Source organism: Lampris incognitus, chromosome 15 (genome assembly GCF_029633865.1).
Source record: "Lampris incognitus isolate fLamInc1 chromosome 15, fLamInc1.hap2, whole genome shotgun sequence".
Taxonomy (NCBI): Eukaryota; Metazoa; Chordata; class Actinopteri; order Lampriformes; family Lampridae; genus Lampris; species Lampris incognitus.
The window spans coordinates 37,891,645-37,907,019 of record NC_079225.1 but is presented as its reverse complement, the minus strand read 5'-3'; the positions used below and the strand labels follow the sequence as shown (position 1 = coordinate 37,907,019).

The window sequence follows — 15,375 nt, the reverse complement described above, 5'->3', positions numbered from 1 at the left end:
GTGATATGTCTGTCATGTAAAATTCCACACGATTATTGTGATGACAGTATTTTTTCATATCGCCCAGCACCTACCCCCTTTTGAGAGGAAGTACACTTCACTCAAATGGAGTTTCAGTACAGGTTGTCACTCAATGCACCGTTCGATGGATTAGGCTATTAGTCCTGTTAGTGGAAAATATGGCTCCATATAAATGTGGCTGTGCTCTCTCTCTCTCTCTCTCTCTCTCTCTCTCTCTCTCTCTCTCTCTCTCTCTCTCTCTCTCTCTCTCTCTCTCTCTCTCTCTCTCTCTCTCTCTCTCAGCTCATAGTGACTTAGCCTATGGGTGACGTGTTTACCTCACTGCTGTGATCAACCCCAGGGGCTGGTCCTCCGCCGGTCTTAACTTACCCCTGACCCCACCTAACCTCCACCTCCAACAGCATCATGAGGGAAGTAGTCCAGATGCACTTCACCACGGTGGACTATGTCATCTTTGCCTTGTTGCTTGTTGCTTCGGCTGGCATCGGCCTCTTCTATGCCTTCTCTGGCGGCCGCCAGCGCACAACACAGGTGGGCAAGACTGTAAAACATCAGGGGTTTTAGTGGTAGTTCTCTTTTTGTTTTTTTTTTCTTCTCTTGGTACTTTTCCTGGTTTTGTGTTTGGATAGTTAGATGAGGGCAGCACGGTGGCGCAGTGGTTAGCGCGGTCGCCTCACAGCAAGAAGGTCTTGAGTTTGAGCCCCAGGGTTGTCCAACCTTGGGGGTCATCCCAGGTCGTCCTCTGTGTGGAGTTTGCATGTTCTCCCCATGTCTGCGTGGGTTTCCTGCGGGTGCTCCGGTTTCCTCCCACAGTCCAATGGCATGTAGGTCAGGTGATTCGGCCGTACTAAATTGTCCCTAGGTGTGAATGTGTTGGCCCTGCGATGGACTGGTGGCCTGTCCAGAGTGTCTCCCCGCCTTCTGCTCAATGACTGCTGGGATAGGCTCCAGCATCCCGCGACCCCAATTGGGATAAGTGGATAATGGATGGATGGATGGATAGTAAGATGATGTATATATGAGGAATCGAGGTGTAGGCCATTTTTAATGGCAAATGTTCTTTTCTTTAGCAAACGGTATAAGGTTAGGTCTGTAGAAACGGTATCTGACGCTAACACACTTTAACTCATAGGAGTTCCTGCTCGCGGACCGGTCCATGAGTTGCCTGCCTGTGTCTCTTTCCCTGCTGGCCACCTTCCAGTCGGCCGTGGCCATCTTGGGGGCTCCGTCTGAAATCTACACCTATGGGACGCAGTACTGGTTCTTGGGCTGCTCCTACTTCCTGGGCCTCCTCATCCCTGCCCATGTGTTCATACCCGTCTTCTACAGGCTGCGCCTGTCCAGCGCATATGAGGTATGTATGTGATGGATAATGGTGGGCGGTTGAAAAGTAGTGTATGATGCCACCCATGGTCTGAAATTACCATTCATAGGTCAGAGACATCCAGCTCACTGATCCAGCCTGGGCTCACAGGTTATTTGAGTTGTGTGCGGTAAGTTTTATTGCTAGCAAAATGAACTAAACCTAAATCAGTTTTAGCTATGGCCGGTAAGACTGTCAAATCTAGTAGCCACATGAGATGCCTGCACTTCTTAAAGTCTATTTCTAGAACCATTTTCTCATCCACGAAGAGTTGGCTGGTGAAATTCAAATCAGCTTGACATCTGAGTTGGTTGACAACAAAATAGGTTTAATGTGCTGTCCAAAGGGATTTTTTCCCACCTCTTTTTTTTTTTTCATTCCAGCTTTTTAATTTGCATTCTCAAAGTTTGCATCAACATCCTTGAATGAAAAGCCAAGATTGAAATTGATGTTGAAATTTTCAATTTCTCCCTTTGTCTGTATCTCCCCACTCATATTTGAGGCTCAACTTTCTTATCTCCACACAAAGGATGACCTGGGATGACTCCCAAGGTTGGACAACCTCAGGGTTCGAACCCAGGACCTTCATGCTGTGAGGCAATAGTGCTAACCACTGCGATTTCCTCCAGGTGCTCCGGTTTCCTCCCACAGTCCAAAGACATGTAGGTCAGGTGAAAGGCAGCACAGCAGCCCAGTGGTTAGTGCGGTCGCCTCACAGCAAGAAGGTCCCGGGTTCGAACCCCAGGGTTGTCCAACCTTGGGGGGTCATCCCAGGTCGTCCTCTGTGTGGAGTTTGGATGTTCTCCCCGTGTCTGCGTGGGTTTCCTCCGGGTGCTCCGGTTTCCTCCCACAGTCCAAAGACACGTAGGTCAGGTGAATCAGACATACTAAATTGTCCCTGGGTGTGAATGTGTCAGCCCTGAGATGGACTGGCGGCCTGTCCAGGGTGTCTCCCCGCCTTCTGCCCAATGACTGCTGGGATACTCTCCGGCACCCCGTGGCCCCAAGTGGCTTGGAAAATGGATGGGACTTTCTGATCTGTGGCTGTTCAGGGATAATAGTGTTCTCCTCCCAGCAGTGAATGTCTGTGACTGGTGTCCTAATCCTGATCTCAAAGGACTATGGTTGGTTGTTTCCTAATGCAACAACTACTCGTAGTCCAGGAAACAAGTCTGTGAGCTCCGTTAGGATGAACACATCCGGCTGCAATAGAGGTGGATGTAATTGTGTCCTAGGGAGTTATCGTGTGGACATCTCCCCATTACAGAAGTTGAACTGGACTGGACACAAAACCACTCACAGGAAGCTCACGTATAAATTCCAACACCAAAGAGCCAGTCCTCCTTTCCCTTTTTTTTCCCCTGAACAGATTAAAGTCTCCCCGTGTTTCTCAAAGTGGTCTTTGAGGACTCCCATGGTGTCTTTGAAGCCTTTCAGAGGTCCTGAACAAAGTGAGGAATTGGATTAATTCCCTAGAATTAAAAGGACAAGAAATGACCTCGGTTGTGAAAATGTAAAAGGTCACCTAATCGCAGCGTTATCTCTTCCTGTTCAGTGCAGACCGCCAAGACCACCGGACAAAATCTTACCACGTCAGCGTCCATGTCTTTTTAACGTGTCTATTCGGCTGGTTTGTGATATGAAAACACGTGAGAACCCCTGACGTGGAGGAAGAGTTTGGTGTCAGCAGAAGATCCGAAGCCTTTGGCAAGACTTGATTTGCAGTAATTTACCATTTTAATTGGGTGTTGTTTTTTTTCTCCTCCTTTTCTTTTCCACTTCCTCTTGGCAGTATCTGGAGCTACGCTTCAACAAGACAGTTCGTGTATGTGGGACTGTGACCTTCATCTTTCAGATGGTATGCCCTTACATTTTGTGTGTTTTAGGGGATGGCAGGTGTGTGTGTGTGTGTGTGTGTGTGTGTGTGTGTGTGTGTGTGTGTGTGTGTGTGTGTGTGTTTGTGTGTGTGTGTGTGTTGATACACATATCAGTGTATTTAATATTCATATGTGGATCCAATATCCTTATAATTGGGTGTAATGTTTGCTAATGCAGACAATGAATTCATGTCTTATAAACTATTGGGTGAAAAACTAAAATCCGGTCTCGCACTTTGAGACCCCTAAAAAGCCATAATGATCCGTCTGAACTTACTGTTATTTCATTTTATTTATTTATTTATTTATGTTTAACCACCTTGTAAAGGCCTTTTACTATTGCCAGATTTTAAAGTCAGCTGTGGAACCAGGTAATTCCAAGAGTCAAGTCACTTCTGAACAACATGGCGAGTGAAACCAGTTTAATAAGAACTGGTTTGATCAGTGCAGTGGTAATGCAGTACTCTGTTGGGTCATTTGATGTGTCTTCGTTATTCCTGAGACATTCAGTTCGCTAAGCTAACACAGCCAACTTTGCCATTTCACCAGAAAATACACAGTGGCTGGCAAACATTTGAAAATAAGACAAATTGTATTAAACAGCCAAACCACAATGCTACAGGTTAGAGTGAGACACGAATGCCCTGATGTGTCTAGAAATGATGACATCAGCTCGAATGATGAATTTCTTATTCACTCACTCGGTCTTGGGTCTCTTTTGGTATCAACACAGGTGATTTAAAAAACATCCGCAGTATATCGCTGCATATTTTCATGCTTTTGATTGCACGGTGGTGCAGTGGTTAGCGCGGCCGCCTCACAGCAAGAAGGTCCTGGGTTCGAGCCCCGGGGTAGTCCAGCCTTGGGGGGTCGTCCCAGGTCGTCCTCTGTGTGGAGTTTGCATGTTCTCCCCGTGTCTGCGTGGGTTTCCTCCCACAGTCCAAAGACATGTAGGTCAGGTGAATCGGCCGTACTAAATTGTCCCTAGGTGTGAATGTGTCGGCCCTGTGATGGACTGGCGGCCTATCCTGGGTGTCTCCCCCGCCTGCTGCCCGATGACTGCTGGGATAGAATCCAGTGTCCCCGCCATCCCGATTGGGATAAGCGGCTTGGATAATGGCTGGATTTTCATGCTTTTGGGAACTTTTTCAGGGTTAGGTTCGACGTTTCAGAAATTTAGGACTGACTCGCTTGCTTTATGAGGTCAAGTCCTACAAGAACAGATTGTTTCAATAATTCAGTGTTTGTCCCTCTGCCTCTCTTCAGGTCATTTACATGGGTGTAGTCCTTTATGCTCCGGCCTTAGCACTCAACGCAGGTAAAAAAAAAAAAAAAAGAATTAGAAGAAAAAGAAAAGGAAAAAACAAAACTATCTCTTTGAATTTGCCAAAGACCACAACAAACTTGTCTGTCTTTAAGGCACTTAAAATGTGTCTCCGTGTCTATTATGCAGTTGGACATTGCTTGCTTTTGTCTGTGATATGTAAATTTTGAATTAAATAGTCTAAGGTTTGTAATGATACCAAATACCTACTTAGATGGAAGTAAATTTAGGAGAGAATGTCAAGGCTTGAATTAGAGTTTTAAGTATTTTCTAACACGATTATTTTCTTTGTATTTAATTGCAGTGACTGGATTTGACCTCTGGGGGGCAGTGTTGGCCATGGGACTGGTGTGCACGCTTTACACAACTCTGGTGAGAGGAAGAATTGAGGCCTTGGAGTCCGTTCCTCCCTAACTAGTACCCTTCCCTGTGATCCGTCCCATTCATTTCTCATTTTGCAGCACTTGGTCTGCTCTCTGTTCAGTTCGGTCGGGGTTATTTCGGTTGCCGCCCTGTTAAAAGCATGACAACGTTTACAGGTTTCCCAGTTTTTGCTCTCAGCCAACAAAGTCGTGGTAACTGACCCACCAGAAAGCAGGTGATTGTCATATAAAGAAACACCCCTGTTTCCTTGTGTCCAAGTACACATGGTATTAAGATGTACTCTGTATCCAGATATCAGGAGGAGGGATGGATATTACTGCAAGGTGTATACATGCATGCACACATTCATACATACAATGCATGTAGCATGTGATGGGATCTGGATCTACCACTGGAGGAAGTCTAGCTAGCATTTTGTTTGCATCTCAGCCAGAGTCGGACAGGTGTCAGTGCAGTCCGTACGACATATAAGTGAGAGAGCAGTGCCAGTAAAGTCAAGCTTTTCATCCTTTGAGTCAGTAGCTAAACGAACTGGGGTTCTGAAACTCACCATCTGCTCAGACTCGCCATACTCTGTGTGGCAGGAACATCTTTTGCCAGCCATTATTCCTCTCACTCATCCACGTTAAGTGAATTGTAAAATACACAGCAGCTACAAATTATTGAGACTGCAACCAAATGACGTACCGCTTCGCTTGACTCCAACTTGGGCGGCCCGGTGGCACAGTGGTTAGCGCTGTCGCCTCACAGCAAGAAGAGTCCTGGGTTCGAACCCCGGGGTTGTCCAACCTTGGGGTCACCCCAGGCCGTCCTCTGTGTGGAGTTTGCATGTTCTCCCCGTGTCTGCGGTGAGTTTTCTCCGGGTGCTCCGGTTTTCCCCGCCATCTAAAAGACATGCATGTTAGGGTTAATAGTCCTGTCCGTGTCCCTGACCGAGGCATGGCAAGACGAGCTGGAGTCGGTCCCTGGGTGCTGCACGGCGGCTGCCCACTGCCCCTAGCTACACAGCTAGGAAGGGTCAAATGCAGAGTGTAATTTCCCTACAGGGATCATTAAAGTATATCAAAATCCCCCCCCCCCCAAAAAAAAGATTCCTTCACCGCTGGAGAAACTGTGCCATGGCCTTGTGTTTGTTGAAAACAGACTCGTCACGTCTCTCACCCACTCTTCTCCTTTGCACGTTGGGCGGGAAAAGCGAGACCCAATTATAATGTGGAACAGAATATAGAAAACAACAGTGCATTTCAGTACCAGGTGTGAATTCAAAGGGCACGATCAGATGTCGTATTTATTTTATTATGCCGACACCATATCGGGTACAGAATGTGCGTTCTTGCCGGGTGAGAATGGTGTCATCCATTTGGAGTCACTCTGAGCGGTGTTATTTCTGTACCAGAAGTGTGAAAACAAACCACAAGGACTGTTGTGTTTCAGGGGGGTCTGAAAGCAGTGATTTGGACCGACGTGTTCCAGACAGTGGTGATGTTTGCAGGGCAGCTAGCGGTCATCATTGTGGGGGCAAGCCAGGCTGGGGGCATCGGCGAGGTGTGGAGGAAGGCGGTCAACGGCAGTCGTATCGCCAGCCTAGAGTGAGTGGAGTTGGTTGCAAATGCATTCATAGCACAGTGAATTTTAAATAGAAGATAAGAAATGTACATTTGAAATTGTCCTGGTGTTAAATTTAGATGAAAACATTCAAGCAAATGATAGAATTACTAGAATTTAAAGCAAGACTTTGATTAATTGTGCGTGTTTAGTGAACAGCCTGGTTTGATTAAATGAGTTTTATTCCACAACATCTATATATAGAGCACCCACCGTCATTGAGCTACATCAGCCAACAATGTGCAAGGCTCAGCGTTTTCGGTTTTTATTTTTCAAAGCCATCCAGCATGCCGAATTTCGCCACAAGAGGGCACTGTTACGTAACCTTGCACGAACAGGAACAACTTTTGGATCCGTGGAAACATAAAATCCGGGTGAAAATCAGTTTAAACCGATCTGCTCCCTTTAAAAAATTTGGTGAAAATTGGTAAAAACTGAAAACACTGAGCCTTGACAATGTGCCGTATTTGCTTTCAACATGATTGGAGTGACCTGAATTTAAGGGGGAAATCCCACTGTTTTACCCAGTCTTTACCTCTTCCTCATTAGGTGTTGTGATGTGAGAAGAGCTGCAAGTGTGGCTTTAGTATCGGTGCGGTACTGGCACCTGAAGGCATTGAGAATCATTTCCATTTCCTAGTGAACTTGTCCAACGGCTGCCAAAAAATAAACCGGCTGATGTGCCAGTCAAACACGTATGGGTTTCATCTCTCTTCTTTCACTTAACTTTTTTTACTTCCTGTGTAGCTTGAACCCTGACCCGTTGGAGCGCCATACTTTCTGGACGCTGGGCGTGGGTGGGGTCTTCCTGATGCTGGCTCTGTACGGGGTCAACCAGGCCCAGGTCCAGAGGTACCTCAGTTCCCGAACGGAAAGAGAGGCTGTCATGTAAGTCTGACCACGGATCTCTTTCTGCTGACTAACAATCTGGTTAACAGTAATAATCCAAAACTGGGCGTCCGGGTGTCGTGGCGGTCTATTCCATTGCTTACCAACACAGGGATCACTGGTTCCAATCCCCGTGTTACCTCCGGCTTGGTCGGGCATCCCTACAGACACGATTGGCCGTGTCTGCGGGTGGGAAGCCCGATGTGGGTATGTGTCCTGGTCGTTGCACTAACGCCTCCTCTGGTCGGTTGGGGCGCCTGTTCAGGAGGGAGGGGGAACTGGGGGGAATAGCATGATCCTCCCACGCGCTGCGTCCCCCTGGCAAAACTCCTCACTGTCAGGTGAAAAGAAGCGGCTGGCGACTCCACATGTATCAGAGGAGGCATGTGGTGGTCTGCAGCCCGCCCCGGATCGGCAGAGGGGGTGGAGCAGCGACCGGGACGGCTCGGAAGAGTTGGGTAATTGGCTAGATACAATTTGGGAGAAAAGGAGGGGGGGATCCAAAAGTGGCCGATGAAAAGAGAGAAAAGCCATGACAGCACATACTGATTTTAGAGCGTCTCGTCTTGGATCTCCCGTAGCAAAAAAATAGGCTGTAGCAAAATATTTCTCAATGGTCCCTATTAGACAATCCAAAATGGGTTATTTTTACTTATATAGTAAATTCTTGCCAATGTAAATAATGGATTTTACTTGAAGAATTAATAATAGAAATATACAATGAATATAATAAATTTTCTGTCTTTTTATGGTCATATAAAAGGCAAACGGAAAAGGTTTCCGTTGTTGATGTAATCAGATTATATCAAATATAAAAATCCTTGAAACATATGAAAGGTAATGTAATGTTCTAAAGTGTACAGTGGAAAGCAACAGCAGTTATCTTCACTGTAATCATAAACTTATTTGCGCAGCCCTTTCCTAAGACCACATTTCACAGAGCGCTTCACAGACCAGAGAAACCCACGTGTTTGACCTTTGACTTTTTCGCCCCCCAACCCCCATGTGTGTCTGTGTAGGTCATGCTACGTGGTGTTCCCATGCCAGCAGATCGTGCTGTGCCTGGGCTGTCTGATGGGTCTGGTCATGTTCGCCCGCTACGGAGAGGACAGCCCCCTGGACAAAGGCTACGTCAAAACAAATGACCAGGCAAGCAGCTCTTCACTACTGTGTTAACGCTCACTGGGTCATGTGATCAATAATGAGTCAGTAATGAGCACAGAGTCACAGAGGCAAGCAACACACAACACCCGTGTTAAGCCCTGAAACGCTCAAATGATAACGTAGTAAACACGTACAGATTTATCGGCACGGCTTCACACTTTGTCACAAATGCCGTTTTTCTTGTGAGATTAGGATTATTTGTTGCATCCAGGGGGCGGCACGGTGGCGCAGTGGTTAGCACGGTCGCCTCACAGCAGAAGGGCCCAGGGTTCGAGCCCCGGGGACGTCCAACCTTGGGGGTCGTCCCGGGTCGTCCTCTGTGTGGAGTTTGCGTGTTCTCCCCGTGTCTGCGTGGGTTTCATCGGGTGCTCCGGTTTCCTCCTACAGTCCAAAGACATGTAGGTCAGGTGAATCGGCCGTACTAAATTGTCCCTAGGTGTGAATATGTGTGTGTGTGTCAGACCTGTGATGGCCTGGCAGCCTGTCCAGGGTGTCTCCCCGCCTGCTGCCCAATGACTGCTGGGTTAGGCTTTAGCGTCCCCGCGACCCTGAGAGCAGGATCAGCGGTTTGGATAACGGATGGGTGGATGTTGCATCCAAGTGACCAGTCGATTATCAAAGAAAGGCTTGGTGCGGTAGAAGCCATCCGACCGCCACGACTGATGTTAAAACCTCTGAATCTGGGAAGGTATTCTTTCTGGACCAATAAGGCTGCAAGTAGTAGCCCAAATCAAATCGGCAAATCAGAAGTAAAAGCAAATCAGAGTCAATCTCACTGTCAATGCAGACAACACTAAAATTATAGACTGTTGCCGGGTGTATGTTGAGCAAAAGGAGATGATTTTTGTCGAGGTCGAGCATCTCGAAAAAGGCCATTTTTACGTTTATTGATGAGTTATATCACTATTACCACAGCCCACACAAATGTATGTATTTAGTCAGTCCTGTAATTGTAACTCAGTTAAATTGTGAAGCCTGGTAGTTGCAGGATTTTAGATGCCTGCTCAGGCCATGTTAGTTCCTCCCTCACATCCACTTTCCTTCTGCAGATGGTGCTGTACTTTGTGATGGATGTGTTCAAGGACCTGCCTGGGCTCCCAGGGCTGTTTGTGGCCTGTCTCTTCAGTGGAGCCCTTAGGTAAGCCACCCAGCACCCCTAGTCCATAAAAACATCTCCCCTTCTGCCCAAATGCATGTTAGGTATTCTGCCCTCTGCACGCCGTTGAAAAGCTTGGTTACAATTTGCAGAGGCAAACAGCTACTAGTCTATCATGGGAAAAGTGTTCTGCACTAGCTGCTTTGTTTTGATCCTAAAACAATTCTGGTCCCAGTGCCAGCCTTGCAGTCACTGAACCTTCACATGGATATCAGGGTTTTTATTTTTTCGATCGAAGTTGATTGATACATATATCGTTTCATAGCGCTGTTGCCTCACAGTGAGAAGGTTCTAGGTTTTGATCTTGGTTCTGGTCCTTCCTGTGTGGAGTTTGCACATTATTCTCGTTTTTGCATGGGTTTCCTCCCACTGTTCAAATAGAAGCAGGTTTTTGTGGACTGAAGACGTGGGTGGCACCTTGGCCCAGTGGTTAGCACTGTTGCCTCACAGCGAGAAGGTCCTGGGTTCAAACCCCAGGCCATCCCAGGTCCTTTCTCTGTGGAGTTTGTATGTTCTCCCCATGTTTGTGTGGGTTTGCTCCGGGTGCTCTGGTTTCCTCCCACCATCAAAAAGACATGCATGTTAGGGTTAATACTCCTGTCTATGCCCCTGAGCAAGGCAATGGAAAGAACTGGAGTTCACTGTAACCTGTACAATGACAAAATAAAGTGGCTTTCTTCTTCTGATTGTGAGTGTGATTGGGTGTATGTCTGTGTTCACCCTGCGATGGACTGGCACCCTGTCCAGAGATTGAACCTGCCTTGCACCCAGTGTCTGCTGGGACAGGCCCCAACACCCTCACTGCCCTGACAAGGATAAGCAGACATAGAAATTAGATTGATGGATTTCTTGCATAAAAATATAAATCCATGTACTTTACATGAAACAAGTTAAAAGTGCAAAAGTGCAACTATTTACTTGTACCTGAGGTGTGTGTGTGTGTGTGTGTGTGTGTGTGTGTGTGTGGAGGGTGAATGTGAATACTAGGTAGAGTAAGGGCCAAGTGCACGTGTGTATGTGGTTATGCTAACGCGAAGTATTGTGGCAGGATACAAACCCAAGTATTAATTATCAAGGCTAGTGTTACATGCAGTCCTTATTTTCAACCTGACGGTGAGCCATCTGCCTCTAAGTGATAAACCTTGGCACTGACAGACTGTACCTTCCTTCCACACAGTGAGCACGTATTCTGATATATCCTGGGTACTGAAACTCGTGCACAGTCCATTAATTTTATATGAGAGCAAATGAGAGGCAGAGATGAGAGAGAGAGAGAGAACTGGCAGACTGCAGAAATGGGATTCTTGTCATTTTAATGGAGCTTTACTGTAGACCCGGTACTGTTAGTTGAGCACAAAGCTTGACCCATCTCACTGCAACATTAATTTGATGGCGTTTGTTTTATATTTGGATTTATGTTGCATGGAAAAGCTGAGCCTATTATGTATCCTCCGTGTCCTGTTTCTCTTCGTGCATCTCCCTTCCTGTCCAGCACCATCTCTTCAGCCTTCAACTCGCTGGCAACAGTAACGATGGAGGACTTGATAAAGCCCCATTTTCCAGCCATGACTGAAGCTAAGGCCACACTGCTCTCCAAAGGATTAGGTGAGATCCTTTGTTTTATTTTCGTTTTTCCTGGTTCTTACTATTAGATTATTATTCATACTATTAGATAAGTGACCTCAGCTGCCAAAACGATGCAAAATGGATCCACTGTATTATGTTTTCATATTAGCTATGAATATCTTTCCCATTTCAAAGTGATGATATGGAAATTTGAAGGTGAACTCACTTGTAGACACCAGCCATTGTTGCACAATTGCCACACGGGGTCAGAGGAGGTATTAAACAGCTCTTGTGTTAAATAGTCAAACCTCCCATGAGCTTAGCGCACTGGATGTGACCAGCAGCATGTATGATCAATGTATAAACCTGTCGGCCATCTTCCCCACAGCACTGGCGTATGGCCTGGTGTGTCTGGCTATGGCCTACCTCGCCTCTCTGATGGGCTCGGTGTTGCAGGTGACTATTCAGTCTGTTTATATTATAATTAATCAATAATCAGACAGTGATGTAGAACCGCAAAAGTAGTTTCCTCTCTCTCTATGCAGATGATCATATTTGTTTATTTAGTTGCTCATTTGTTGATTACTTTCTGAGACAGCTCTATAGCTAATACAAATAGGGGTACATTATAAGTGATTATCATGCAAGAGTACCCATTTGTTGTTAATACTAGTACTAGCAGAGGTACCCAGCATTGCTCGGGGAAAATGTTCTCACCAAAACAACCACCACGATCTGATCTGTACGATATAATTGATGATGAAATATAGGACAATTTATGATATGATACATGTTTATGATATGATACATGTTCATTTCATTTTTAACATGCCTGCACATTGTTTTTAATGACAATAAATTGAATTGAATTGAATGTGATAAACGAATGTTGAATAAATGAATCTTCTCAATTTTGCCAGTAAATAAATTATTTGCTTGGTTTTTGAAATATTTTTTGAACTTTGCAATCCTTAGAAAGTGCTGATTCCATAGACACCTTTCTTTTTGTTCTACAATGAGTATTTGTGGAGTTTTAAGCGAACATACAAACATACAGTCTTGGCCGCCGCCGCAAATTGCCACAAAATAAACCCAATTTCACAAATAAATCAAATTTTTTCCTTGTTTTTTTAAATATTTTTCGAACTGTGCAATCCTTGGGGAGTGCTGATTCTAAAGATGCCTTTCTTTTTGTTCTACCGTGAGTATTTGTGGAGTTTTAAGTGAACATATAAACATACACTCTCGTTTTATAGATGCTGTGCTGCTGGTTCCTTGTCCATATGGTGCTGTGAAAATGTCGCCCATTGTCTGACATCTACTTTCTCCTTCCTCCGTGTCTCTCAGGCAGCCTTCAGCATCTTTGGGATGATCGGTGGTCCTCTTCTGGGCCTCTTCTGCCTGGGCATGTTCTTCCCCTGGGCCAACTCAATTGTAAGTCCCTCTGAACTGAGAACTTCATCAGTTGTTTTAGGTAGCTGCTGTGTTCGGGTTTGGATTATTTTGATGATTTGTCCTAAAATTCTGCCTTTATTGGGTTAAGTTTTGATTGTTTAGATTTAAGCGTCTCCAAGCGATCAGACATTTAAAGCCCTGCATTTTGGATTCTTGATTTCATTTCAGCTGGTTTTAATTCAGGATGCATGATGGCAGAGTGACGACAGCTTCCTCAGTTCATAAAGCTTCAACAAATCTATTCTTCATTGTCCCCCCCCCCCCCCATTCCTCCTCTCTCAGGGTGCGGTGGTTGGTTTAGTAGCGGGCCTCGTGATGGCATTCTGGATTGGCATCGGCAGTTTTGTGATGCGTATGTCCGGCTCAGCCCCCATGCCACCCATTAACGCCACAGCCTTGCCCCTCAGCAACCTGACCACTGCTGTCATGACAACACTGGTCAGCCCAGTCACGCCAAAGCCAAGGTACCACTGTCAATTAAAGGTCTCCTCAGGGATATGTAAAAGTTTTTTGTTTTTTTTTGGATCCCCCCCTTTTTTTTTTTACTCCCCAATTGTATCCAGCCAATTACCCCCCTCTTCCGAGCCGTCCCGGTTGCTGCTCCACCCCCTCTGCCGATCCGGGGAGGGCTGGAGACTACCACATGCCTCCTCCGATACATGTGGAGTCGCCAGCCACTTCTTTTCACCTGACAGTGAGGACTTTTGCCAGGGGGCATAGCGCGTGGGAGGATCACGCCATTCCCCCCAGTTCCCCCTCCCCTCTGAACAGGTGCCCCGACCGACCAGAGGAGGCGCCAGTGCAGCGACCAGGACACATACCCACATCTGGCTTCCCACCCGCAGACACGGCCGATTGTGTCTGTAGGGATGCCCGACCAAGCAGACACGGCCGATTGTGTCTGTAGGGATGCCCGACCAAGCCGGAGGTAACACAGAATAGACTGCCATGCCACCTGGACGCTCCTTTATTGTCATTTTCAATCATTCAAGATCAAGCCTGGCCATGTGATGGAGGAGAGAGGGACTTGTATGTTACTTTTATTTATTTCTGGTATTTCATATGATGCTACAGTGGTACATTATCAGGGGCTGGCCGCTTTCCATTCTGCTCGTAGGTTATCTGTCAAATCTAATAATATCATGTCATATTTTATGACAGATATAATCAATAGGTTTTAGATTATATTTAGGCATGCTTTCAATAATATCTGTATATTGACCAGAAAAAGTTGATGAAGGTGAAAACCATTTTTGATATTTGTACTTGAACTATTTCTCTTTTCCTTCCTGTTTTTCTTTCCCTCCCTGCCTCTCCACAGGCCGACAGGTGTGGAGGCTCTCTATTCGCTGTCTTACATGTGGTACAGCGCTCACAACTCAACCACCGTGGTGGTGGTGGGACTGCTGGTCAGTCTGCTCACAGGTAACACCTACACACACACACACACACACACACACACACACACACACACACACACACACACACACACACACACACACACACACACACACACACACACACACACAAATCAAACTTTAGGGAAAACGCTGGTATTTAATTTTCCTATCATTAGGAGTCAAACTGAGCGTTTGTTAACATGATCTTGTAAATTGATCCCATATTGAGCAAACTTGCATCAGCCAACTGCTGTGCGCCAAGCTGCAATGTAATCCTTCACCAAATGACGTCCACTAAAAGAGTTCTTTCAGCTTGGCATGCAGCAGTCAGCTGACACTAGCTCGCTCAATACTGAATCAACTTAGGAGATTCTGCCCCACATCGCTTGGTTTGATTCCTGGTGATAGGAAAATAGGGCTCAGTTTCATAAACATCGCTTTATTTTTCCTTTAATGTTCATATTAAGCATAAAAACTGAAACTGGATTCTGAGATAACACACGTCAACTCGCCTGCCCGTGCGGTAGGTCCTATGAAGGAGAAGGAGTTGACCCCGGGTACAGTTTACCCGATCCTGGGCAATCTGCTCTTCTTCCTGCCTCAACGCTACAGAGAGAAGCTGTGCTGTGTCACTCCTCTGCCTCAGAAGGTAAACTGAGATTTTAACCACAGTCGGTGCTGTTTTGGGGTTTATTTACGTTTACTGTCAAGCTCACGTCAGTCTAATTAACCTCACTGCCCTTTGAAATTGTTTTCACACCCATTCTTCAGTCCAAAATGGTTGAGACACAGCCTTACCAGATGGCCAAGAAGGAGAGCAACGGTGAGGCCTACCCCAAGGAGGACGTCGTTGCAGAAGATGAGACGAAACGAGTAAAGGACAGCAAAGCGGAGAATGGAGACAAGAAGAGCGGGACTCCCGTGCCTTCCTGTCAGCTGAAGGCACACACGGTCCAGGAAACGGCCTTGTGATTCTTCTGTTCTCCTAGATGACCATACACACACACACACACACACACACACGCACACGCACACAAATGCACTAGAACCCAACTACCACCCTCACCTCAGTTTGCACTTCCAAGGGGACGGGGCCCCCAAATGGGCCTTGGGACACAGAGTGAAGCCCCTGTATGTCTGGAGTGCGGATGTTAACATCCATCACTGAGGGA

At 46.3% G+C, this 15,375-nt stretch overlaps 1 protein-coding gene across 1 annotated transcript; it reads left to right on the top strand.

Annotated features, from left to right (window-relative positions):
* The first annotated feature begins 426 nt into the window (after positions 1–426).
* Positions 427–15,175, top strand: slc5a6a (solute carrier family 5 member 6a). Its single transcript, XM_056294819.1, has 16 exons — positions 427–552; positions 1,154–1,375; positions 3,177–3,242; positions 4,528–4,579; positions 4,890–4,957; positions 6,404–6,558; positions 7,322–7,462; positions 8,482–8,611; positions 9,676–9,764; positions 11,275–11,387; positions 11,737–11,804; positions 12,696–12,782; positions 13,086–13,267; positions 14,125–14,228; positions 14,731–14,852; positions 14,975–15,175. Exons 1-16 carry the CDS (start codon positions 427–429, stop codon positions 15,173–15,175), a joined length of 1,926 nt encoding a protein of 641 aa, XP_056150794.1.
* The last annotated feature ends 200 nt before the right edge of the window (positions 15,176–15,375 follow it).